This window comes from Populus trichocarpa, chromosome 8, assembly GCF_000002775.5.
Source record: "Populus trichocarpa isolate Nisqually-1 chromosome 8, P.trichocarpa_v4.1, whole genome shotgun sequence".
NCBI lineage: Eukaryota > Viridiplantae > Streptophyta > Magnoliopsida > Malpighiales > Salicaceae > Populus > Populus trichocarpa.
Genome location: NC_037292.2, coordinates 13,149,147 through 13,176,159, shown reverse-complemented (window position 1 = coordinate 13,176,159; position 27,013 = coordinate 13,149,147). Strand labels below are relative to the sequence as shown.

At 34.0% G+C, this 27,013-nt stretch overlaps 1 protein-coding gene across 6 annotated transcripts; it reads left to right on the top strand.

Moving 5' to 3' along the window:
* Nucleotides 1-728: 728 nt before the first annotated feature.
* Nucleotides 729-18,284, top strand: LOC18101689 (alpha-glucan water dikinase, chloroplastic). 6 transcript variants are annotated; one of them, XM_024607797.2, is made up of 34 exons: nt 729-836; nt 1,000-1,316; nt 1,467-1,508; nt 1,604-1,713; nt 1,831-1,909; nt 2,022-2,113; nt 2,212-2,368; nt 3,083-3,307; nt 3,479-3,841; nt 3,944-4,051; nt 4,200-4,298; nt 4,390-4,530; nt 4,608-4,696; nt 10,415-10,549; nt 10,746-10,908; nt 11,006-11,095; nt 11,187-11,372; nt 12,589-12,651; nt 12,729-12,791; nt 12,891-12,950; nt 13,035-13,187; nt 13,344-13,427; nt 13,559-13,735; nt 13,823-13,929; nt 14,133-14,346; nt 14,423-14,526; nt 14,630-14,765; nt 14,908-15,033; nt 15,712-15,819; nt 16,284-16,382; nt 16,854-17,027; nt 17,131-17,223; nt 17,431-17,546; nt 17,915-18,284. In XM_024607797.2, the coding sequence occupies exons 2-34, from the start codon at nt 1,062-1,064 to the stop codon at nt 18,117-18,119; spliced, it is 4,416 nt and encodes a 1,471-aa protein (XP_024463565.1). In that variant the 5' UTR covers nt 729-836; nt 1,000-1,061; the 3' UTR covers nt 18,120-18,284. The 6 variants fall into 6 exon arrangements, with proteins under 6 accessions (XP_024463565.1, XP_052311442.1, XP_052311445.1 ...); XM_052455482.1 differs by having other exon boundaries at nt 1,464-1,508; nt 13,341-13,427; XM_052455485.1 differs by having other exon boundaries at nt 738-836; nt 1,196-1,316; nt 1,464-1,508; nt 13,341-13,427.
* The last annotated feature ends 8,729 nt before the right edge of the window (nt 18,285-27,013 follow it).

Below are 27,013 nucleotides of genomic sequence, written 5' to 3'. Positions count from 1 at the left end.
TGATATAATTCTAAATTCCTAAATCACATCTACTATTAATATTTTAAATACAATTTAGAAAAATAAGTTTATCCAGTATATGATATTGTTTGCATTAATTTACGAGAATGTGATTTTGTGATGTGCTGTAAAAAATAAAATAAAATGAAATTTGACGATACCTGAATATTTGTGGAACCAAAAAGAATGGATACCACAGCAGCATATAGCCAAGCTGAAAGAAGAAGTGAAGAATTGCTTGCGTGGATGGGCAACTCTCTTGCCCAATTATATTCAAGGCATTTATTCATGTTGTCCATCTTATCAACTTTCCTTAAGAAAAATAAAATCATTTTTCATTATTTCCAGTTATTTAAAATTTACTAGACTTACACTTTTTTATTTATAAATTCACACTTCAGTCTGCATGGTAATTTATTAAAAAAATTATTTTTATGTAAATTATTTTTTTATAATTAAATAAATGAGAACTAGAAAATTAAAAAATCTTAATATTGGGAATATAAAATGGTAAATATTGAAAATGGCAATGTAAACAAGGGGCAGTCAAATTTTGTTTTTTTTTTTAAAAGTAGAAATATCAAAAGTCAGCAGTGGTAACGGACCCCACGCTTCCCTCCTCCTATCTCGAGCTTTTAAGAAACGTGGACGCACAAGAAATGGCCACGCAATCAATGATGTGATGAAATCGCCATATCGTTCGCATGGTCTGCAATGCACTGAATCACTGGAAGGATCTTAAACGCTCGCTGCTCTCTCTTTGCCTCCAAAAAAATTTCCTTACAAAAGCACAGTCTGAATTCTCTCCTCCTTTCCTCTAATTCAGTTAATTCAAGGTAATTTCATCTCTGCATCTCTTCGTTTTCGAATTTGTTTGAGAAAATTGGAAATGTGCTCAACTGTTTGCATATAAATGATGAATCTAATTTTGAATTCTACTGCTTTAGCTTAAAGCAATCTCTTTTCGTCTTAATCTTTTGATTTTTCATTTACATTTAGGGTTTAGTAGAATCCTTGAAGGTTAATAAGAGGATCAAATTTGAAGGAATAATCGTAAGAGTATGAGTAATAGCAACATATGGCATCATAAATTATTCCACTACCAGAGTTTGCTTCGTCCAGCTAGTTTAGAGCATCGAAGCAAGCTCGATTCTTCTGGAATTGTTGCAAAATATTTGTTTAAAGCTGCTCGTAGGTCGTCCAGCTTTTCTGGAAACGATTTGAAACTGAGGAGATCAGAATCAGGCATCGGAGGATCACGCCGCTCTGTTATTTTCACTCCGCGAGCTGTCTTAGCCATGGAGCCCTCTTCTGAGGTAATTTCTTTTAATAATAATAAAACTTAACAGCTATTTTGCATTTCTAAATTCAAATTGATTTCGCGTAGGATGAATCTTATGTTATGCACATCAGTTTTTGGTCCTCCGAGTATTGGGAGGTTTTAACAAACCCTTTCCGTGCAGCAGCTTGCAGGAAAATTCAACCTTGATGGAAATATTGAAATGCAGGTATTTATAGTCAACTATGTATGACTGGAGCAAGTTATGGTATTTTTGTTGGTTATTGTAGATGTGATACAGATTCCTTTCTTCTAACTGAGCAGGTTTTTGTCAGCAATTCCTCGGCTGCATCCATCGCACAAATAAATATTCAAATCACTTATAGTAGTGATTCATTGCTCCTACACTGGGGTGCAATACTTGATAGAAAGGAGTGAGTCCTGTGTACCCGCACTAGGCTATATTTGGGCTATGCTTTGTTTTCAATTCGGTTTATGTCATTGTAGTTTCAGATATCTTTCTTTCTTTTGTTGGTTTTCTTTTGTGTCAGAAAGTGGGTGCTTCCTTCTCGTCAACCAAATGGAACAACAAATTATAAGAACAGAGCCCTCCGATCTCCTTTTATAAAGGTAAGAGTGAAAAAGAAAAAAACGAGATTCTTTGCCTATCATTTGGCCAAAAAAAGTTTTGCTGATCTAAATGATTAATTTTAGCTTGTTTATATTTTGTTTTTTTTCCTAGTCTGGTTCCAATTCTTACATCAGCATAGCGATTGATGATCCTGCAACGCAAGCTATAGAGTTTCTTGTAGTTGATGAAGCAAAGAATAAGTGGTGAGCTTGTATAATATTGCTTTTTCTAGCTCCCTGTGTGTTTTATGAGCTCATTACAATGGGATGATTCTTTTTGTTATTTTATCATAATTTGGCAGGTTTAAGGATAATGGCCAGAACTTTCATATCAAGTTACCCATGAGAGAGAAGTTGATAATTCCTAATGTCTCAGTTCCTGAAGAACTTGTACAGATTCAAGCATATCTAAGGTGGGAAAGAAAGGGTAAACAAATGTATACCCCTGAGCAAGAGAAGGCAAGTATTAAGCAGCTGTTTAATTATAAAGACAAACTATCTGTACGGTCAAGCTAAAGTATTTCAATTTTGCATTTTTTCTTCCCTGTTTGTTTTCTCTTTTGTCAGCAAGGAAACACTAGTGTCATGGTTTTTTTCTTTGCACATGCAATTCTCCTAAACCCTTTTGATAAGCCCTTTTCAGACAATATTCTTTGGGTTCTCTATTTCTCTCTCCCTCACTTATTTATGTTTTCTCGTCTCAATTCCTTGTTTCATTGTCAGAAATCCATCCGATCCATCACAATGATCTCCCTCTCTTCCTAGCATTGTATGACATACCTTTAGTAAGAGATCAGGGTGATAATAACTGGCTAGAAACCAAAATTTATATGCTTGAACAGTGTATGACTTCGAGAGGAACAATTCGTTACAAACTATTAAATAATGAAATGGTGTATGGAATTATTCCGATCATGTATTTGGTACATTGAAAAAGGTCACTATCCCTTGAAGTGAGGTCTCTGGCTTGAGAAATTAGAGGTTGTCCTGCCTTTAGTGTTTTTTCATAAAGTGTTGGCTGACAAGAGTTGAACTTTTAGCTAATGCTTGCCATCCCAAGACTTCTACCAATGCTCCAAGGAATAGCCTTTTCTTGGTTAAAGTTATAATTCTATGGTTTTAAGGTTTCAAGTATTTTGTTGTACTTTTAGTGGATAATTTTTCTTGTGATAGGAGGAATATGAATCTGCTCGCTTTGAGCTATTGGAGGAAGTAGCCAGAGGTACTTCCATTGAGGATCTCCGAGCAAAACTAACAAACAAAAATGATAGATGTGAAATTAAGGAGCCATCTGTCTCTAAAATAAAAAACAGAATACCGGATGATCTTGTGCAAATACAAGCTTATATCAGATGGGAAAAGGCAGGGAAACCCAATTATTCTCCGGAGCAGCAACTGGTAAATTTCCTTACTTTTCTTGGTTGGTTAGTTTCTGTAATGTTTTGTTTTTTGTTTTAGTTGCTTCTGCTAAAGTAAACTGACACATGTCAGTTTCCATTTACAATTTAATGAGACTTCCCCTGATTACTTGTATGTGGCATTTGCTGGATAATGTTTGCATGCATATAGAGGGAATTTGAAAAGGCAAGAGAGGAGTTGCAAACTGAACTGTACAAAGGTGTCTCTATCGATGAGATTCAGAAGAAGATTACTAAAGGAGAAATCAAGACTGAGGAGTCAAAGCAACTTCAAAACAAAAGGTATTTTAGCAATGAAAGAATTCAGCGCAAAAAGTGGGACATAATGCAGCTTGTCAACAAACATGCTGCTAAATCTGTAGAGGACAAGGTTTCTAAATCTGCAGAGGGAAAAGCTTCAGTGGAATCAAAAGTCTTGAAGGCTGTTGAGCTTTTTGCTAAGAAGAAGGAAGAACATGATGGTGGTGCTGTGCTGAACAAGAAAATCTTTAAGCTTGCTGATAAGGAACTTTTGGTACAGGATGAGCTAATTATCTTTGTCCCTCTGCTCCATCAATTACAGTTTTTCACTTGATGAAACTTTTCTTAACTTTAAATCTCCTCACACATTGTCAAGGTACTTGTAACCAAGCCTGGTGGTAAGGTGAAGGTTCATTTGGCCACTGATTTGGAACAGCCAGTTACTCTTCACTGGGCTTTATCTAAAAAGGCTGGAGAATGGTTGGTAAGATTCTTTAAACATTAACTTTAGACACATCACTCAAGATGATATAGCCCTTTAGAATCGATATCACTGTCTTCATCTTCTATAATCCGTAGCCAGTTTTTCCATTACATTTTCAGATGTAATGAATGCATGCATGATTTTGCAGGAGCCACCTCCAAATGTGTTGCCTCCTGGTTCGATTTCTCTTCAGGTGGCTGCTGAAACACAGCTTAAAAATGAGTCCTCTACTGAATTTTCATACCAGGTGGGATGTTAGATGTTTTGCGTCCTCCTGTGTCCCAAAGGGCTTTGAAATCTAACAATACCTTTCAATTCTACAATGTACCTATTAACAGGTGCAATCTTTTGAAATGGAGATTGAAAAAGATACTTTCATAGGGATGCCATTTGTCCTTTTGTCTAATGGAAGATGGATAAAGAATAATGGCTCAGACTTTTATATTGAATTTGGCAGAGGATCTAAGCATGTCCAAAAGGTTGCAACAAATATTTCTTTTACTCTGCTTTTCATCATTTTTTTTTTATATTTACTAATTGGATTTTCTCGACAAAGGATGCTGGTGATGGCATAGGTACTGCCAGGGCGTTGTTGGATAAAATTGCAAAAATGGAGAGTGAGGCACAGAAGTCTTTCATGCACAGGTCAGTAAAATGTTTATGTATACATATTTTTTCTTGTTAACTGCAAAAGCACACCTCACCTATATGGCTGTTATCAATATTACCCTTCATCAATCACTTTCATCAATTTTACCCTTAATATTAGTGAATTCTTTCAATTGTACCCTTCCATCCACGTTGCATCCATATTAGTTGACATATTCCGTTAAACATCTATGCGGTAAATCTAGAATTGTTAAACTCATTAAATCTTGAATGAAATGAGTAAAATTGATAGTAAAAAATTGAAATAAATTAAATTAAAACCTGAAAATTTAATGTTTTTTAAAATAACAAAAAAAAAAAAAACTAATATAGAAGGCAAAAACTCTGTGCCCATAGGCTTAGTTTACTATTCACCACTACAGTGTAATTATTTTTTTCTCCTTCCCAAAAAAAATTAATGAACTTGCCTTTGGAGGTAATTCTGTCTTTACACATAGTTTATCGGTTATTACCTCAGTCTTTTTACTTTTTTAGTATAGTAAAATTACTTAAATTACCCTTAAAAATAAAAAAATAATTAATTGCCTTCCACATTCATTTTCGTCTTTTCATTCTTATTAGTACATCAAAATGGCATTAGTACCCTTTAAAAGAAAAAATTCATGAATTATTAACCAAAGGCTATTTTGTCTTTTTTGCTTTGGTTTTTTTTTTTTTTTTTGGTTGTAATATATATGTTGTCTTAGGGACAATTTAGTCTTTTGATATATATAATATTAAAAAAAAAGTTGTTTATGTATGCTATGCACACGCCAGCGCCTCGATCTTTCCGCTATTTTTGGGCGGCGTGTGCGAGGCTTCTAGTGGTCAAGGACAACCTTTCTTGGCGTGATTGGAGTTTTCTTGGTAGCCCCTCCATTCCATGGCAATGTATGTGTCGTTCTGACTTCTGGTTTGACGCTAATGAACTTTTCTTGTTTTTTTTCTTCTTTACTTTCTCCACCTTAGTTTTTGCACGTGGCACTTTAGAATTCGAAATCAACCCCTCAATTTTTTTTCCTTCAAATTTAATCCATTTTCTTTTGATTATTATTTTTATTATTTGAGATGGTTTATAGAATTTGATTATTTTTTCAGTTTCATCATCTTTTAATTTTTTATCTATTAAATTTGGTCCTCATTCTTTTGATTGATGTTTATTTTGTTTTAGATAGTTTTTAGAATTAAATTGTTTTTACGATTTCATCCTCCAATTTTTTTCCCATGTGATGTCCTCATTTTTTTTTCAATTCTTTTTTGCTTTGACAATTTTTTTTTCTTACGATTTCATTCTCAAACATTAAATTGGTTTGAAATTGAACTTTTTGATTAAATCTAGATTTAGGATTTCACGGGTTGCGAGTTTAAATGATTAACCCCGATTTAGGAAATTCGCACGGGTTTGCTTGATTTTTTCTTTTAAGCTAATGTTTTTTTAGTTTCATCCTTCAATATTTATTTATATTTAAAATTTCATCTTCATTCTTTAATCGAATCCAGGGTCAGTTGTGACTTGGTCAAAGCCAAGCCGGAAAGAGAATAAGGGAAGGAAAAAGAAAGAGGCAGATTGTCCAATCGGTTTAATTCGTTATGGTTGTCCATTACCCAAGTCGTTGATTTCGCAAGTTAGCGCGAGTCAATAAAATGTGTTGCCATCTTTTTATTTCACTCTCTAGATTTTTTTGCGATTTAATCCTTCAACAGTCTGTGTCATATTTGATCTAGGTTCAGGTAGGAGTTAAAATGACGACGACATTAATTTTGTTTTATAACCAGATCGCCATTTGAACAAGGCGACCAGTTTGCTTTTGACCTGTTAGGTTGAACAAACCACACCAACATTTTTTCCATTTATTAACGCATATGATGCTCGATTAATTTTATTTGATACATTGATCAAGCTTTTAATCTTCATTTCAAATATTTTATTGCATGCAGAAAAAAATTGTGACACTCTTTTTTAATACAGTCGTTGGATATTGATCTGGCTCGCAGTGAAACGGCCCCGGTCCTAGTTTTTTTCTAAATAAGAATCAATTATTCTTTCTTTTTTATGTTAATTTTCTTAGCTTCTAACTTTAAATTTGTATTATTTTTAAAATTTTGGGTCTACAAAATCAGTTTTTCCAAAGTTTTTAGTTTAAATTGAATATTTGTATCTTTACTTTTTTTTTTTCTATTCTTAAACAGTAATAGTCTTTAAATTCTAGAGTTTCCACATGAGTGTTTAATGGATTTTGTTAATAAAATTGGATGAAAAGAGGACGAAAGTGTAGAATTGAAAACTTGAGATAACAGTAAGGGTAAAATAGATGAATGCAAAAAGTGAAGGGCAACGTTGGTAACAAGTCTTTCCGGGGTATTTTTGTAGTTAATCCTTTTCTTTTTTGTGTTTTATCTTGAGAAAATTTTGCTGTTCTTGTTGCAACAAATTATATGAAATGTGCTAGTTATTGTCAGCATAAAGCACTACACCTTTCTAAATGCTCATCTTGTTTTGTTATATTGCTTGCATGTGTTGAAAGAACACGTAGTCTAGATCAGCGTTCTCTATTTAGACGTGGTGGTGAGTCATTGGTTCATTTTCTTTGTTAAACTCGTAGCTAGAGATTAGCAGTCTTTGTTTCTTTAAGATCAAGTGAAGATGCCAATAATTGTTGCTCAGATTCTTTACAACTGGGAAGCCAATTGAAATTGTAGGAATAAGTAGCATAGAGAGTGTTCCCATCCTGTATTATTACCTTCTTAGTGTCAAAGAAACAGCCATAAATTTCAGGACATAGAACTTTCCAAGCTTGTTTAGTCTGATCTGTGGTTAGTGGGATGTTTCCTCTGTGTCTGTGCTTCTATTTAATTTTCTAGAGTTTTTTTATTTGTTTCTCTAGTATCTAAGCCTTTTATTTTCTTTAAATTTTAGTGTAAACCATATTGTTTCCCTACAGTTTCCAAAATGTTCCAGCTCGGTCCCTATAAAGTCACAATGTCAGCATTTTGTTTCAATCCTAACCCAGCTGTCCTGGTCCTGTTTGCTAATGGAAACACACAGATTTCTGATTTTATTTCTTAAACGAGACCCTCATTATTTCAATTTTTTCCTGCCCTTTTCTAGTTTACATAATAATTGAACTCCACTAAATTGTGTTCTTTGAACATAAGTAAACATATTTTACTGAAGTAAAAGGAATGGTACCAAATTGGATGGAAGGGTTAGGATTGAAATATTAGACATTGAAGCTTTTTAATGGAGAGCGCCAGGAGGGGGGGTTTCCAAAATTCATTAGTGTCAAAAAAAAAAAAAAAAAAATTGATGGGGGAGCTTCAAAGAGATTGCAGTTCCTCTGAGCTAAAAAATTGCAGTGTTGAGTGTGAGTAACTAGGCAGAAGAGACCTGGTAGTGTTATCAATCTTACCTATAAAGTGCTCAAGTGGAAGTGAAATTAATTAGAATCTATAAGCTTGCCAATCATTAGCCTGCATCAAAGCATTCAAAGTGACTAAAAGAGTGATGAATATCTTAGAGATATAAGTTGTTGTTATTCATTTTGGGGCCCCACATAAATATATAAAAAAATCAGAAAAAAGAGAAAAAAAAAAAAAGAAACACAAAATACAAGAAAAAAGTGAAAAAAGTTGGAAAAAAAATATCAGTGGGAAGAACATGAAGAATGTCTAGAAAATTGCCGAAGACTGGTTAAGAAGGATCAAAATATCCAAAGTTAAAAAATTTACAATTCAATTTTGACTGGTGAAGGCCTTATTGACAAGAAAAAATCAATTTGGAAAGAAAATTCAAAATTGGATGTTTAAGAACTCAAATGTTTAAGAACTCAATTGAAATTTTTCAGGGTTTAATTGAATTTATTGAGGGTTTAATTGCAAGGAAAATTGGTTTTTGAGTTCAATTTAGGCTTTAATTGAAAGGAATTGAAGTCTAGGGGTTGAATTTCAATTTTGAAAAGCTAATTTGTTCAAATCAGGGACTTAATTGCATAAATATTAAAGTTTGATTGGCAATTCAGGACTTAATTGAAGAAACTCAAAACCAAGGACTAAACTATAAAAGGTGCAAGACTTCAAAGACTAAAATAGGAAAAATCAGGGGGGCAAATTGAAAAAAATTAAAAGTTTGATGATCAATTGAAGGTTAATTTTCATAAATCGGGAACCAAGGACCGAATTGGAAAAGACACTGAACTTTAGGGCTGCCAATTGAGTTTGGCAGGGGTTACATTGCATGAAAAAGTTGGGAGGCAATTACGGGTGCAATTAAAAGAAATTGGAAGAATAAAGACTAAATTGAAATTTGTCAAATCTCAAATTGAAAACCCTAATTTTTAGGGTTTAACTTAAACAACTTGTCACTCATATTTAATGAAAGGATTAAATGAATGATAACTGTTTTGACTGATAGCTATCAACCCCCGAAGGTTGTAAAAGAAATATTTTTTTTGGTTCAGTGGTGGTTTTTGGTATGTTTTAACTGATAGCTGTGGCTGTGGTTGTAAAACGTGCTTCAACATATATGCTTTAAAGTGCCTTTTATTTCAAATGATGCTAAACAGCCCCCGAAGCTTCATTTTATACCTTCTACCTTAGGTATAAGGCTTCGAAAACTCTGATGAGGCTTTATCCAATACTTGTAAAAAAGATTGCAGTGAAAGGATTACAGATGCTTACAATTTTTAGTTATGAAATAATAAATCTGTTTGCTATAATTATTATCAAAGTGATTATGTGAAGACGCTGCATGCACTACTGGCATATTAAAAAAAAACAATATTGTCTCTAACAATAGATTTTTTTATATAATATTTAGAACTGCTGTCATTTTTTTTTCAATTTTGATTATTAGCAACTCTTACGGGAATTTATTTGGTCTCTCCGTACTATTATGGAATGGGATTAACACATAAAGGAGTAGGAATAAAGCTGGGCTATATGCACTTCGAATTTTTTAAAGTAAAAAAAATAATTATAATGTTATTTCGTCTTTCAAAGCAATAAAGGGCTTCCATCCCATAAAGCATGGCACCCTTGCCCTTTTTAGTGATATTTAATGTCTTATAAGTTGAATCACATTCCACGCCATAAAGTTAAGCAATGGAACACAATGCTCCTTTCACCTTGTTGACCTTTGAAATTAACTTGCTTTGCTAAATGCTCAGTCTATGGCGTGCAACAGCTACCCCTATAGATTATAGAATGAAAACTTGTAGAAGAAATGTGAATGATCTCTAAACTTTTGCTTCTTAGAGCTTAGCTTGCATCATATTAATATCAAAGATCACAGAGGAAAAGAAAGTGATAATGCCTCATTGTTTTTGTTTTTCAAAAATTTGTAGTTCCGTGAAACTTAATGTGTCTTTTTTTTCTCGTAATTTCTTTTGTGATGGTGCCTTGCTAATTAGGTGATAATGAAGAAACAGCCATGAAACCCTGTTTGTTCCCACCTTCCCTGTTTTTCTCCTTATTTACACAATAAGTGAACACTGGGTTAGTGGACTTAAGCATCCATAAGAAAGTCTCTTATTTAGCTTTTTATTCATGGTGGTATTGAAATTTTGATATATTTGATTAATGCACTAGGAGTTCTGAATCCAGTTTGTTGCTGCATAACTTCACTGATTTGACATGTGAGCTCATATCTACCCTTCTAAGATAATTTTGTTTGTTGTTCTGGTAGTAATAAGTTATACTTCTCCTTCATTTTGTTAGATTCAATATTGCGGCAGACTTGATGGATCAAGCCAAGGATGCTGGGGAATTGGGTCTTGCTGGGATCTTTGTCTGGATGCGCTTTATGGCCACAAGGCAGCTCATATGGAATAAAAACTACAACGTCAAACCACGGTAAAACATTTGATTAAATGAGTACTATGATAAACTATTTTATCTAATGAGCGTCAGACCTTTGTGATATGAAAATTTTCACGTTCATTCCTCTCGAAAATTGACTTCAAAAGCGACTGACCCAACCCAGCTACGCTTTTCACTGCTCTCTGAAAGGAATGACAAATTATTTCTTATTAGTCACTTACCTGTGCAGTGAAATCAGTAAAGCTCAGGATAGGCTTACAAACTTGGTTCAGGATATTTATGCAAACAATCCACAGCATCGGGAGCTCTTGAGAATGATTATGTCCACTGTTGGTCGAGGAGGTGAAGGGGATGTGGGACAACGTATTCGGGATGAAATCCTAGTGATACAGGTCTATAGTGGATCTTTCTCTCTTTGCTTTCTCTATATATTTCCTTAGCATGTGAGTTCATTGTAAGACTGATTAGCTAACTATTTGTTGATTCTAGAGAAACAATGATTGCAAAGGTGGAATGATGGAGGAATGGCATCAGAAGTTGCATAATAACACCAGTCCTGATGATGTCATAATCTGCCAGGTGGTGCAAATGTGAATTTGATCATACACTTTTAGTGATTTCAAAATGTTTTTTTTTTATATATATATATATAAATTACTTCTTCTTTCAGGCATTAATTGATTGCATTAAAAGCGACTTTGACATCAGTGTGTACTGGAAAACTTTGAATGATAATGGAATAACAAAAGAGAGACTTTTAAGTTATGATCGTGCCATCCATTCCGAACCAAATTTCAGGAGAGATCAAAGGGATGGTCTCTTGCGTGATCTTGGAAACTATATGAGGACTTTGAAGGTTAGTTGTCCAAGTCATTAATATCAAAGCTTCATGTGTAGTTCAGTTTGAACATAAAGACTGCACTTGATTTGTTATCAATGTCTCATTGTTTGCTACATATTTTTCTTGGTTGGGTGCTTCTTACAGATAATGGTTTTCAATCAAGTGCTAAACATGAAATGATTTATGTCCTGGTCAATTTAAGAATTTTTAAGCATGTGGGATAATCAAATGGTGTGGATTGTATGAGCCTATGTATGTATGGAAGCTGTATATATTGTTTGAGATCACCTAGGAGGTGTTGGTCGGCTAGCCATACTCTATGGTAGTTGATGTTGGTTAATAAAGAAGCAGCATCTTGATAAGGTTAGCATGAGATAAGGTATTTAAAACTTTATGTTGTTTGTGATCGTCTGCGAAGTGTTGGTGGGCCAGCCATGATCTACAGCAGTCATAGTTGGGTGGTGAAGAAGCAACATCTTGGTAAGATTAGCATGAGACAAAGGATGTTGAGATATATCTATACTAACATAATAAAGAACCATATATGAAATGTATACATCCTTTGGAAAGGCAGAAGGTGGCACCAATTCAAGACAGGTGGAGGGGAGCTCCATGGTTTAAATAATGCCTGTTACCTATTGTAAACCCATTACACTATGGCAATGCACCCTATCTTGTTGCTTCTGTTTTGACTTGCTAAATAATGACCATTTTCTCTTTCAAACCCTCGGCACCTGCTATGGAAGAATTGCACCCTGTTTAGTTTTTGGTTCTCATATCTCTATGAATTTGACTGTTAATGCATGACACGTGCGCATGCGCAACCAGTTGTTGGTTGAGATTAGAAGCCAGATTGTAGAGGGACGAATTGGTGGCTGCTTCACTTAATTGAGATGGGAAATTTGTCGAGGAAGGCACTAGAAATGCAGAAACAAATGAAACAAGCTGAAGTAATACTAGATGATCATTTCAAAGAATTGTTATGCTGGTTTTAAAGCAGTGTACAGGAAGTTTAGATAATAAGAAACTAAATGGAGGATATGGATCTAAGTAGCCAACACCAAGTTGATTGTAGCTGATCATATAGGTGTTAGTGATAAGAATTCTCTATTTTGTTTATGAGTCCATTAAGTTGTAAACTATTTGCTTTTGATGTTAAGTGAACTTCCTTTGACTCCCACCCTTGGCTTCAATATTTTGATACGATATAATTTTTTTATTTTGAATTTAGGCAGTTCATTCAGGTGCAGATCTTGACTCTGCTATTGGAAATTGTATGGGCTACAGATCTGAGGTAATGCCACTTGCTGAAGTTGCTGCACAAAGTTTTCTTTCCTTAGGTTTGATAATACTTTTCTCTTCCCTCCTCAGGGTCAAGGCTTCATGGTTGGAGTGCAAACAAATCCCGTTCCAGGCTTGCCATCTGGTTTCCCAGTAATGTTTTCAACTTCATTTTGAATTTTCAATCTAGATGTCATCTATACATGATAGAATGCTAAAATCAGCTGTGTATGTTCTGTATCTTTCAAACAGGAATTGCTTAAATTTCTACTAGAACACGTTGAAGATAAGAATGTAGAAGCACTTCTTGAGGTAATAGAAAATTAGATGCCAGAAGTTGTAATTACCATTTGCGCTTGTACTTCAACCATGGCCCTTTTGTTTATTTTAATACAGGGTTTGCTAGAGGCTCGTCAGGAGCTTAGAACTCTTCTATTTAAGTCCAAGGATCGTCTTAAGGATCTTTTATTTTTGGATATTGCACTTGACTCCACTGTTAGGACAGTTATTGAACGGGGTTATGAGGAATTAAACAATGCTAGACCAGAGGTAAATCTTACTTGTCAACAATTACTTTTTGCTATATGCTATGTTCAGTTTGTGTTATTCTTAACAAACTTTTATCCAATTTTTTCTCTACATACGTGCTGCTTTTAATTTCATTCTGTAATTTATATATCTTCTTGATTACTTCCTTGATAGCAGAAAATTATGTACTTCATCACTTTGGTTCTTGAAAATCTCGCACTTTCATCAGATGATAATGAAGATCTTATTTACTGCTTGAAGGTAAAATTTGACTTTGGTACTCTTAAATACGTGTTTTGACTTGCCTGTAAGAAAAAAATATGGTATTGCAATTATTTAGATAAATGGAAACTTTCCACTATCATTTGAACTTGCTTTTATTGCATATGCAGGGATGGAAACTTGCACTAAGTATGTCAAATAGCAAAAGTGACCACTGGGCGTTATTTTCAAAATCAGTCCTTGACAGAACTCGCCTTGCCCTTGCTTGCAAAGCAGAATGGTACCAGAATGTTTTGCAACCATCAGCGGAGTATCTTGGATCATTGCTTGGAGTGGACCAGTGGGCTGTATGTTTCAATTGTCTGAAAGTGAAAACCTTTTTCCTCGATATTCTAGATTATTTGTTTACCCACTCTCATTATGACTCATTTCAGCTGAACATATTCACTGAAGAAATCATCCGTGCTGGATCAGCTGCAGCATTATCTACACTTCTTAATCGACTTGATCCAATTCTTCGGCAGACTGCTCATCTAGGAAGGTCAGCATGTTATTCGTGCTAGTGTCTATGCAACTGGCTCCTATTTGATCACTAGGAAATTAGGGATTTTAATATTAATGACTGGTAAAGGAAATTTCCGATGCATTCAAGTATCGTACGTCTGAACAGTAAACATAGGAAAATAAATATGTAGCAGTACCAGACTGTAGCTCTGAAATGCTATTGTGGTTGTCCTGGAACAGCTGGCAGGTTATTAGCCCAGTTGAAGCTGTTGGATATGTTGTTGCTGTGGATGAGTTGCTCACTGTGCAGAATAAAACTTACAAGTTCCCAACAATCTTAGTTGCAAAACGAGTAAAAGGAGAAGAAGAAATTCCGGATGGTACAGTTGCTGTGCTGACACCCGATATGCCTGATGTGCTATCTCATGTTTCTGTGCGAGCAAGAAACAGCAAGGCAAGCATCTGTTAGTTTGAATTTATGTCCAATTCTTTGCTGGGTAATGTTAAGAGGAGAACATTGTCAATGGCAGGTTTGCTTTGCTACATGCTTTGATCCTGATATTCTGGCCGACCTTAAAGCATATGAAGGGAAATTGTTGCATCTGAAACCAACTTCGGCAGATATAGCATATAGGTTATCCTATCGTCCCATGGCTTGCTTACCCATTGTTGCTCACAATCTGCACTGTTTCACAACTATTGTACTGAACTTCGTTTTTACCAATGATGAATCACAGTGAACTAAAGGAGGGCAAGCTAGCAGATTCAAGTTCAACTAACTTGAAAGAAGTCAGTCCTTCACCTATAAAGTTGGTCAGAAAGCAGTTCAGAGGCAGATATGCCATATCTTCTGAGGAGTTTAGCAGTGAAATGGTTAGGCTTACAAAATGGGATATAATCTATGTTTAATGAACTGCTTTATTTTTCTCATTCTAGAAATCAATACCATGTCCCAATGGTCGTTTGAACTGTACATTTATAGGTTAGTGAAATATTTATGAGGATTCTTGTATAGGTTGGTGCCAAATCACGCAACATCTCATATTTGAAAGGAAAAGTGCCGTCTTGGATCGGGATTCCTACATCAGTTGCTTTACCATTTGGAGTTTTTGAGAAGGTTCTAAACGAGGATTTGAATTGGGTAATTGCAATTTCTAAATTTCATTGTCTTTTGCTAGCAGTTTTCTATGTCTAAATCGACATGACTAGCTGGCTCAGTTCAGATATTGATTGCAAGATGGGGTGAACACCGTTTCTGTTGTTTAATGGATGCATGCCAGATAATGTAGAAATTCAATAGGAGGGCTTAAAATTTTAAAAACCAACTTGCAAATGAATTATTTTTTGACAAAATGGAATTTGAACAAGGCAAATGCCTGACCTGAGAGTAATGAGAGGACATTTGTATGATGCACATCCACAAACCATCCACCAGTTAATGTTGTGCTAGGTGTCAAGATTGGTTATTGTGAAACTTCTTGATGATCAGGTGATGCTACTGTATTTTTCTTGAAAGTCGTGATGTGGAAGAAAACAGTTATTTCTTCTGTCCTTCGTTGATATCTTTGGCAAATAGTAAGATATTGTTGGATGTGCAATATGAACTCATTACTAAAATTAATTATTATCAATATCTAAATGAGGATGACTTGAAGTTACACAATGGTCAGCAGCAATTTAGTTTTTGTCAGCTTCAGAACGTATCTGATTTCTGGCATGCACTCCTGAGTCCTGGGATCTAGCACTTGCCCTGGTAAATGTCATTGTTCAGAAATTTTCCGCCTGACTCTCTCTGTCTCCCCCTCCCGTTAACTTGCAGGAAGTGGCCAATAAGTTGCAACTGTTGAAGAAAAACTTGGCAGAAGAGTCTAGTGCTCTTGGACAGATTCGCCATACAGTTTTACAGCTGGCTGCACCACCACAGTTGGTATGCTCTTTGTACTAATGATGCCCAAAATTTATTTCAGTCAACATAAATAGATATGTTTATATCTCCAGCAGAGGATATCAATCATAAACGAATATATATCCCCCTTGTTTCTATCCCCCCTTGACTATCAATCAATCACAAGTTAGGCAACATACATGCAGGCATTTTCAGATCTATATATGGGTCTTAAATCCTTAACTTTGGTTGTAAAATCCTGGCGATGGGAATATCCTTTTACTAAACCTCCCAATAAAACAGATTTTTGCCTCGGCTTTTCATTATTTGGTACACTTTACATTTGTTTATGGCAAATCAATTGTTTTATTAGAAGCAAAGAGGTACATATACATGGAAGTGACATGATTGGCCACGACTTTTTGGTGAACCAGTAAATTTAAATGTTGTATCAATGATCGTTACTTAAATTTAAATGTCATCATTAAGGCTAGAGTAAATTTTAGGTCCAAGAGCTGAAGACCAAGATGCAAAGTTCTGGGATGCCATGGCCTGGTGACGAAGGTGAACGAAGATGGGAGCAAGCATGGATGGCTATAAAGAAGGTAGACTGCTTTCCTTTGCTGGAAAAGACCATTTTGATCTCCAGATAATTTTGTCAATTTCTTGCTCTGTTCTTCCTAGAAGAACTCTCACATCCTTATGATGGTTTGTGGTTGACTCATATAATTCTGGTCCATCAACTCTATTCGTGATTTTATGACAAGTGGGCATATTGTGATTTCTTATGAGTCTACCTTGGAGAGAACTAAGTCTTTGATTGTATAACTGGAATAGTATCTCCTGCTTGCTTGTTGTAGATGTCGACAGGTACCCCTTTCCTAAATGTTTGATGGTCCCCTAATTTTATCCATGTTCAAACATGGCATGCGTGTGCTATATTTTGATCACTGGGAATGCTTGCCTGTAACTGTGCCTTGCAGTGTTTCTTCCAATTCTTGTCAAGCCTGTTTAATTATGTTGACTATTTTATTTCTCTGTTCATGGCATTGATCTGTTACATAATTCCTTGTCAGGTCTGGGCTTCAAAATGGAATGAAAGGGCATACTTCAGCACAAGAAAAGTAAAGTTAGACCATGATTATCTCTGCATGGCTGTCCTAGTTCAGGAAGTAATAAATGCTGATTATGCATTTGTTATTCATACAACCAATCCATCTTCGGGGGATTCATCTGAGATATATGCTGAGGTATTGTATTTTTGGTTCACTGTTTGCTTTTTCCCACTGGAAATTCTTTCACTTTAGGTGGAAGAAGCAAAAGGCATTGATTTAGTGCTCCCTCTTGATATAGGTGGTGAAGGGTCTTGGAGAAACTCTAGTTGGAGCTTATCCTGGCCGTGCATTGAGTTTTATCTGCAAGAAAAATGATTTAAACACTCCTCTGGTAAGCACCTTTCATATATTTTCTTTAGGTTGTTTGAACTTTAAAGTGGACATGGAGGACTAGCAAATTCAAGTAAACTAATTGCTTGTATTGTTGCTTCTAGAACTGGATCTATGCAATAGATGATGATATCCACAGTGCTAATAAATCACCCTAGTTTTTCTTGTTATGTTTACCGTTTGCACTTACAACTTTGACATGCTGCAGGTGTTGGGTTACCCGAGCAAACCCATTGGGCTTTTTATAAAACGTTCTATTATCTTCCGATCTGACTCCAATGGTGAAGATCTAGAAGGTTATGCCGGTGCAGGCCTTTATGATAGGTATAATAATCAGAAAACTCTGACAGGGTGGATATCCAATGAGTTTAACAGGGAAGAAGGGACGGTGGATAGCAGGAGGAGATTGATAATATCAAATCAGCACTTGAAATTTCTGCAGAATCAGCTTAATCTGTTTCAGCAATTGTCATGCCCATTACAAAACATGAGTGGCAGGAAGTCTGGTAGAATTTAGCTGCAATCATATGAACCGGATACCCGTGATGGGCTTAAAACCTTTTGATAGGCTAGATGCTCAATGTAGCCCAGAAATAAATAAACCTACGTGAAAACTAAATCATACTGAAAGGATTGCATTATTATTATCATTATCATTATTATTTGCTCATCAGTAGTTAACTATTTTGCAGTGTGCCAATGGATGAAGAAGAGAAGGTTGTGCTCGACTATTCATCTGATCCATTGATCACTGATGATAACTTTCGACGAACAATCCTCTCTAGCATCGCTCGTGCAGGAAGTGCAATTGAAGAGCTGTATGGATCTCCTCAAGACATTGAAGGTGTAATACGTGATGGTAAGGTCTATGTAGTTCAGACAAGACCCCAGATGTGATCTTCTCTTTCTTTTTTCAGAATTGCACTAGTCAGAATTGTATAAAATAGAAAAATCACAGGGAAATGAAGAAAGGGGAAAATATATGAATAATCAAGAAATGAAAAGAACAATAAATTCAAACTACAGCATTGATTATAGTCAAGCATCTGTTGATTGCAATGATGTACACTGCCATTTACGTGCTTGATAATACCGCTGTTGTATTTATTAGAAGTGTTTTGGTTCCCAGTTGAAACATCATGCTACTGCAGTTCTGCATCATGCGGAATGCGACTGCAATGTAAAGAAACGCTATGTGCCAGAAATCCCAGAAATCAGTGTTATTCAACCTGGCCTAGTTCACCAGATCAATAAGTGCTGGATAGATTGACACAATAAGCTCTTGCTTCTTAAAATTGCAATGTGTGGATTATTTGTTACTCGTCAAACGAAAATTTTAGAACGTACAGTACTGCTGATTGATTGGCTTGCTTGGGTATAAAATCTTAGATTGAAGGGGGTGGAAAGAAAGTACTAAATGAGTGCGTGTTAGATACATTTAAATTTTAATAAGCATGAGCAATTTTAATAAGCATGAGCAATTATAAACAATGAGTTAATTCAAATTGACAACTTGTTTTAAGTTTTTTTTTTAAAAAAATAAAACAATATAGTTTTTTAAAAAAACATTAATTTATTTAAAGTTAAACTTGAGTGAAACAAGATTTTAATAAGATAACTTGAATTTTACAGGTTTTACTTTTTTTTAACCTAGCCTTGATCAAATCCCAAATTAACCGGGTTTATGAGTCGAGACCAAGATTCAAAAACAATGGTTTAAATGGATGCCTAAACATGGAGCAGGAAACTATTGTTCAAATATTAATGGGCTTTTAATGGACTGGATTCTGGCAATCGGCAAGTGGTAATTACAGCATTATCTTTAGTGGGTTTAATCTGGATCCCGTGGTTATAAAAGGCTTCTTGTCTGTGCATGGCTCTGATCTGTTCATGAGCTGCTTTATTCAAATGGTATTATAATGTCTAATCATTCAACCCTGCAATGCTTATGGCTGGACCATTGCAAGCAACTGTGGCATCACCCATTTATGCATGCAGGATCTGAGAAGAATGGCCATCAATATAATTAAGAAGTAATGATGCAAGCTAGATTCTGTTTTCACGTCACAAATGACTGGCCTGGAATGATAAAACTACATGTGCATAGCACGCAAGGTGGAAATCAATCAAAACACATGAATACGAATAATCATCATGTGTCTTCCCGGTAGCAAGCAGTTCCCCTTCAGCTGTACTTTGTTCGAGCAACATCATCATGCTGCACATGGCCATTTAATAAGGATCGAGAAATGGACCATGAAAATGATGCCGTAAGCATGCTACACATCAACAGAGCACGAGTTGGTAGCAAATTTAAACATGCTAGCTACCCACCCTCCCAAATCATAGTTTAGGCATATATATAGCAATTTGGAGCAAAAGGGAGAGGTCAGCGACGTATGTATTTCAATGGCTGCCTGCCTCTTTGCAAACCCTATTGTGATTTTAGCTAGGAAAGCTGACCATGCCCCTGGGACAAAATTAATGATCGCTTGGCATTGCTGTTCCATGCTTGGAAACTTTTGCTATCTTCTTTTTTCACCTTTCAAGAACCTTTAGTGTTTAAATATTCGACGTCCACCCACATTTAGAGAAAATATCATTAAAGGAATCATATCTTATAGCCCTGGTGTGTCTAAAAATTACAGTCGCAGGGGGGGAGGATGCTGGGAGTTTTGACGTTTAAAAAAGGATAATGTCCAGTGGCTCTGAATTCATCATTACCATAACCATTCTTTAGCATGATTCTATTCCATCTCTTCTTTACATATGGGTCCAGGTGGAATTCTCTTTATTTTCTTTGACCTTTTAACACTATTCAAAAGCTAGATGCTTTGATGCTATTCTTCTGTAAAAGATACTGCAACATGCTACATGAATGTCTTATCAATTTTTTTTTGCTGTTTTGAACACAGCTTTCTCTTTGCAAGATCATGCACGACAATTTGTGTTGTTCTTGCTTTCTAAAGTTTTAGTAATCAAGTAAAGCATTGTATACAGTAGTTATCATTTTAATTTAATTTTTTTAATAAAAAAAACACGTTAAAAGACAACATTTTTATATGATATTTTGAATATTGAAACCGGCCAAAGTGGCTGACCAAAATTAGCGGCCAGTCTGATTAAGTCAATGAACTACAACAACGTTAATGATTACAAAGAACAGACTTGTCTTCCTTTGAGAGAGAATTGAATGTGAAGACCAGCAGAGCCCACTCGATGTGGTATTACATTTCATATCAGCTCATCTTTTTCGAGGTTTCTAGAGAGAATAAATCCACTATCCAGTTCCAAAAAGCTCGCCTTTGTTTCTTTGTGGGGTTTATCGTTCCATCACATGAATTGGTCTTAGCCAGGCATTCTCTAAGCCATTATCTAATGATGCCATGTCTTGGTCAACCTGTTTTGAAAAAGAAACAATTTAGTGTAATGGAAATTTTAAAATATAATTTATATTAATTTTTAATATATTTTTTTCAATGAAATTTTTTTTAATTTAAAATTTACACATGTTCTTATTACTTTGTGTTATATTAATTAGATTTTAATTAAAAAAAAGAACGAGAATTCATTTGATTAACAAGATTTTGATATCATGTCAAAGAACAAATTCAATCAAATAGCTTAAGCTATTAGGTGAGGTCCCAATATATGATTTGTATAATTATCGAGCATATCCTTTAAGTGAAAGACCTTTGAACTTGAAACTTAGATAGGTTATTAAAATTTAAACTCGTGAGCATTTGATCATCAAGACTCTGATACCAAGTCAAAGAACAATCTTAACTCAATAGTTTAAATTGTTAGGAGAAATCTTAATATATAATTTTTATTATTTTTTAACACACTACTTCAAGTGAAAGCCCTTTAAGTTTGAAACTTGAATAAATCCACGTTACATTGTATTTATTTTTTATAAAATAAATAGAGATAGTAAGATTTAAACTCATAACCGCTTGGTTATCAAGACTCTGATACTATATTAAAGAACTGATTCAACTTAAAAATTTAAATTTAAATTTTTAGATGAAATTTCAAAATATAATTTTTATTATTTTTTAATAAATCAGATTTTAAAAATCATCATAGTGGCTAGTTAGCTAGCTTGATTGACAAAGCCACCAAATGACATTCAACATTTTCTACCTAGGCTTCGGAACTGATATTATAGTGCGTTTCATACAGTACATTCAAGATTATTTAGGAAAACAATTTTAATTACCAAACATTTTTCTTGATATGCCAAAAATTCTTGAATTTCTAAATATTTTGAATATCTTAAAATATTAGATTGCTCATGAAGTTGGGAATGTGATTTATGATCTTCTGAATCGAGAGTAATTTAAAATGTCAAGACATTCAGTATATTCTTCACTCGAATACCCTATATTTTATATTAGATGGACTAAAATAACCTAGATTTTACTAGTAATTAACAACACACATACTTTAGGTAATTAGTTTATGCGTATTTTCCTGGGTATTAATTTGGATGTTTAATTATATAAACTTCGATGAGTTTAATCTAATAATATCAAAAGTATTAAACCAATATGTATGTTATTTAACTTTGTTTACTAGATATATTAATTTGATAGTTATAACTTCATAAATTTAAATTTATTTCAATCTTTTAGTTTTAAACACGTGTACATATGTTAATATTATACAAGACATTAATTATCTTATAGTTAAATTAGATACTTTAATACTTAAGGGTAGAGTAGTTAAATACTTAAATTTCTCGTGAATTTCCGATAATAAACGAACACACAATAAAGACATAATATTATAAATTTTTATTTTCAACGAAAAATAAATATTACATTTTCAATAACCATATAAATCCAGCAAGACATCTAAAAATCCTAATACCAAATATTATATTGTTTTTTCAAAATAATATTTTTTATTTTTATACATCGCAAGGGAAAACCTCCAAAAGAGTGTTAATAATTACTTATATAAAGATTGGTTATTTAAAATCATTTGATAAAAATGAAGATATTTCATAATATCACATGAATACTCAGGAAAACGTTTAACAAATAGTGTATGTGATCATAGTAATTAGTAATTTCTAAATATAATAATCTGGTTTTGTTAACGACGTGGCATCATGCTTAACAGTGAAGCATTCTATTAACTTTATTTTAAATGATAATGTTCTTGAAGAATCACAAGCTCCTTTTTATGATATAATGATTTTAAAAACTTTTAAAAATTATTATTAATAATATTATCACGTTTCCACTAGAATCTTAAGAATTTTATGCTTGGTCTTGAAAATTATTTAAGATATGTTTTGAAATTTTTATATCACATACAAAAAAATTTATATGTATATGTGAATAGGTTCTAGGTAACCAAGAAATCGAATCTAAACTATTTAATTTTTAAATTTAAATTTAGGTTATTAGATAATGATATTGATATAGAATATATACTCCGCCATAGATCATATCTCTAAATTGAAAGCCTTGAAATCATAAAACAAGTATAAGAGGGGATTTTATCTTTCTAATACAATTTGTCAAATGTTTTGATAAACTAGCTCAAATCAAAAAATTGTATAAAACATAATACAGTTTTAACAAAGATACGATAAAAAATAACGATTTAAATAAAAAAAATTAAACTGTATATTAAATCTAATTTCAACCATAAAATAACCCAAATACGAATCTTAAATATAAATTATAAATCAGATCTCAATCTAATCTTGCTAGTTAGGGTTTGTTTTTAGGGTTATTGATTAATGTTTGTTTTTAGAATTAGTAATTAGTGTTAGTATTCAAGATTTATTATTTAGATTTAAGATTATGGTTTGGGATTAAATAATTGTTTACTGTTTGTAATTGGGATTATTTGATTATTTTTTTTATCAAAATTAAGGATTTCAATTGTATTTTTATTAAAATTATATTATTTTTCAAGTATTTTTTCAAGCTATGCTAATTTTTTTTAAAAAAATCGCACAACAGATAAGAAAGATTATTTAGGAGTCATATTTAACTCATTATAGGATACTGAGAATTACCGAGAAGGAGGGCGCCATTGGCGAGGAGAAAAGGAAACGTTTCTTTTAATCCAACAATTTCTTCTTTTGATACCATGAATGAATCTTGGATTGGATTGAATCTCATTCTCCTTCCATGGAAGGACACCACCTGCCTAGGGCTGATCGTCAAGGGATGCACACGTGTGTAGTGTAGGGGACCGGTTCTGCCGACAAAAAAACTCCGGTGACAACCACATTATATCAAGGACAATGAAATATGACCGACTACGAATACTTTGATGTGACCTTTCATGGCATTCGACTCATCGTTTTAGAAAAAAAAATTAGTTATTTTTATTTTTGAATTAGTTTTATGTTTTAATAGTAAAAATAAATTTAAAAAATATATTATTTTAATATATTTTGAAATAAAATTTTTAAAAAAAACAAATACTACCACAATATTAAATCATATTCACCCAAGAACCTTCTTTTCCACTCTCAAGTGTTAAATTAATATTTATAATAAAAAAAAGGGAAAATGTCAATTATCGACATCTTACTTGCGATTTTCTTTTTTCTTTATGCTACAAGTGTGGCCCTTTCTGGAATATTAGGGATTGTTCGGCAGAGTAATATTCTAATTGTTTTTTAGAAAAAAAAAAACAAAGGAAAAACCAGAACTTTATTTTATTCAAATATAATTAATAACACTCATTCTTATTTCCTTTTTCCAGCAACCTCGAGCCAAATTAATGGCTTCGAGTAGGAGACACGAGACAGAACCATGATTGCAGATAAGTATGGATCCAGTCACAATTGAACGGTGAGGAGGACGCAAGGTTAGTGCAGGTTGGCCCATCCATCTAACTAAAAATAATTAATCTCTACGTAATCTATGATGGAAAGGTTAATTAATTACTAATTGCATGCTTAAATACACAAGAAATTAACTTTGGCTCTACGTATACCACAATAACCTTATACTTTGAACCTTTCTTTCCTGGCTCGACATTTAGCTAAAGAAACTCACAGGTGAGTGACCTAAAGGAGGCAACAAACGACTGGCTTCTATAAATTTCAGGTCGATGAACAGTCAAAGTAGCAACTCTTCCTAAATTTCCTCAATCTGGTGTTGTTTATTTTCATCTTTTTGGCATAACAACTCCAGCCTTTTCTTCTCTCAGGATGATGAAAGAAGGAAAACACTGAATTCCCTGGCTACTTGTAGATTCTATCAGAAAGCAGCTCGTCTCTCTCTATTATCCACGCAGGCTATATAGACAGTAAAATGAAAGGAAAGTGGATTGTGAATTCGGGACAGGAGCAAATGTCAAGGCAGAAAAAAGAAAAAGGTGACAAGAGCAGTACTGGCATGTGCAATTCTTCGTTGGCTGGACTTTTTAGCAGTCTTTTCTATTATATTACAAAATCACTCGCATTAAAATTGCGTTGCCATGAAAATTAACATCATGCCTGGATTGAAATAAAAAAAAAAAGTTAAATGTTGATTAAGGGATAAAGTATTAATTAGAGGACGTTTATTCTGTCCACGACCATGACTGAACGTTTTAAAATTAAAGTGTCAATTCTTCTCTCTTTATTTATTTATTATTATTTTTTTTGGCATTGAAAAAAGTTTAAGGTCTCCGCTTACGAACATAATTGAGTGTTTTTTTTTTTTAAATGCCTTTCCATGTCTTCTATTATGTATTTCTACTAGATAGTTAAATTATATTTATTATCAAATTTAACAGTTTTATTAATTAAAATTTTTTATTGGTATTTACAATAACAATCTATCTATAATTATTTTATCAACAGGGTCACGGATGGAAAACGTCCATTGAAAAATATTTGTCGGTAATTTCTGGTCCGTCGATAAGTTCTTCATTAATAGAAAAATTGACCTAAAAAGTCAAATATGACCTTAAGAATGAGATATTACTGCCTCTGGTGAGGAGTCCAGGTTCCAATATAAAGCTGAAGGAAGTAGCCAGGGATAAGGGTCTATCAGACTAGGCCTCAAAACTAGAGGGTGAAACCCAGTATCTATCTCTAGGAGAGGGGAAAGTAAGTATCCCCGTTAGAGAAGTTCGTATCCTATTATTACTAAGGAACCTTAAAGGGAAGAAATGTTGTCTTAGGCCCTTTAGGATGATGCCCCTGGCATGTTAGGTACAGAGGACATGGAGTTTGTTAATGGTTGGCAACCAGGAAAGTTCGTGGCTCAAATTCCTGCTAAGGCTAAGCATATAAGCTAACCTATCTTGGGCTTTGCCCAAGATCTATTTAAAATTGTAGTCCTTTTTTGCATGCATGCACTGAGTATTCCTTCCCTCTCTAAGGATTTGTGCCAAAAGTTTTTAGATATTATAAGTTGGGTCTAAGCCAGCTACACCCTAATAGGCAGATAATCTTATCTGTTTTTTTATAAGTTTTTTAGGCTCATTAGAATCGAGCCTACAGATAATGTATTTAGGACTTGTTATCATCTGTTCGCTGGCACCGATGGTGACAATGATATGCGTAAGCTCTTTACCTTTTTCAAGAGACCCACAAGAGTTATGAAATGAACCTTATAGGAAAAGCCTATGCATGTCAAGAAATAGAGGGGAGGTGACTGCTAATAAGCTATAATGGGTCAGTCAGCCCTAGAGATAAGATGCAACAAATCTAAGGTTATTTCTATTTTTAAAGGGTGTCTCCCCTTGATATGAACAGTAGGTCTTGTCTAAGCTCAAATAAAAAAAAAAACATGTGTTGTATTAGCATCGACCTCAACCAAGTATAACGTCAATATGATGACCAAAGGGTGTTATCAGGCCATGTTAAAAAGTATGCAACCTTTTTATCCCTATATTTGTTCATCTAAGTTTATTGCTAACTTTTTTTTTATACAGTATTAATAGCTAAAGGAGAAGGAGAAACTTTAACAAGGTCTAAAGAGAAGAGTTTAAGAAGAGGGTCTTCATCTCTTAACTTGAGTAAAGGCAGGACTAGAAAAGATATGGAGGAAAACCTTATCATTGTAGATAAACTCTATATTTTTAAGGAAGTAGTGGTAGGAGCCAGGACTCCCGCTGGAAATGAAGCTTGGAGTCAAGCAGATCTGACTCCCCCAAAAGTAATTGTGGGCGTTGTTGCTTGCCACTACTTAGGTATATATTTATTTCCCTCTAAGGTATAGTCAACTCGATAACTTAGGTATCCAATTTCTGTTGAAATCATGGTCTTAGTTTTATAAGTGAGGAGAAAATAGAGTTTCTCAAGTAGATATCTTATGGGTAATTGACTCATTTTTTCTTGGATAGTTGCCAAAGAAACTTCATATGTTTTATGGTTTGAACCAACATTCTATTTGTACCATTGTTGAAAGCTTTTAATCTCTCAAGGTTCCGATGACATTCGTGAAGTTGACAAAAAGTATAGCCCAGAAATCATGTTCTGACTTAGAGAAAAAGTTTGTCTCATTAAGTCCCTAGGTAAATAAGGGAAATCATGTTCTGACTTAGAGAAAAAAAAATATTGTCTAATCTTTTAACTCTCATACAAATAATGTACATCCATTATTCTCAATATATCATGTCTTTCAAGTTAATTTAGAGCATTCTTGATCATTAAAGTAGTCTTTCTTATTAAAGAAACTTTATTGGTATCATCAAAAGGATCATAAGAATGCACACCATCCTCCCAGTTGAGTGATGTTTTTTCTTTACGGAGCTTCTCTTGAATGATATACTGGTGTTCAATAAAGAGTCGGACCTGATTGAAGAGTTGTTGATGCTTT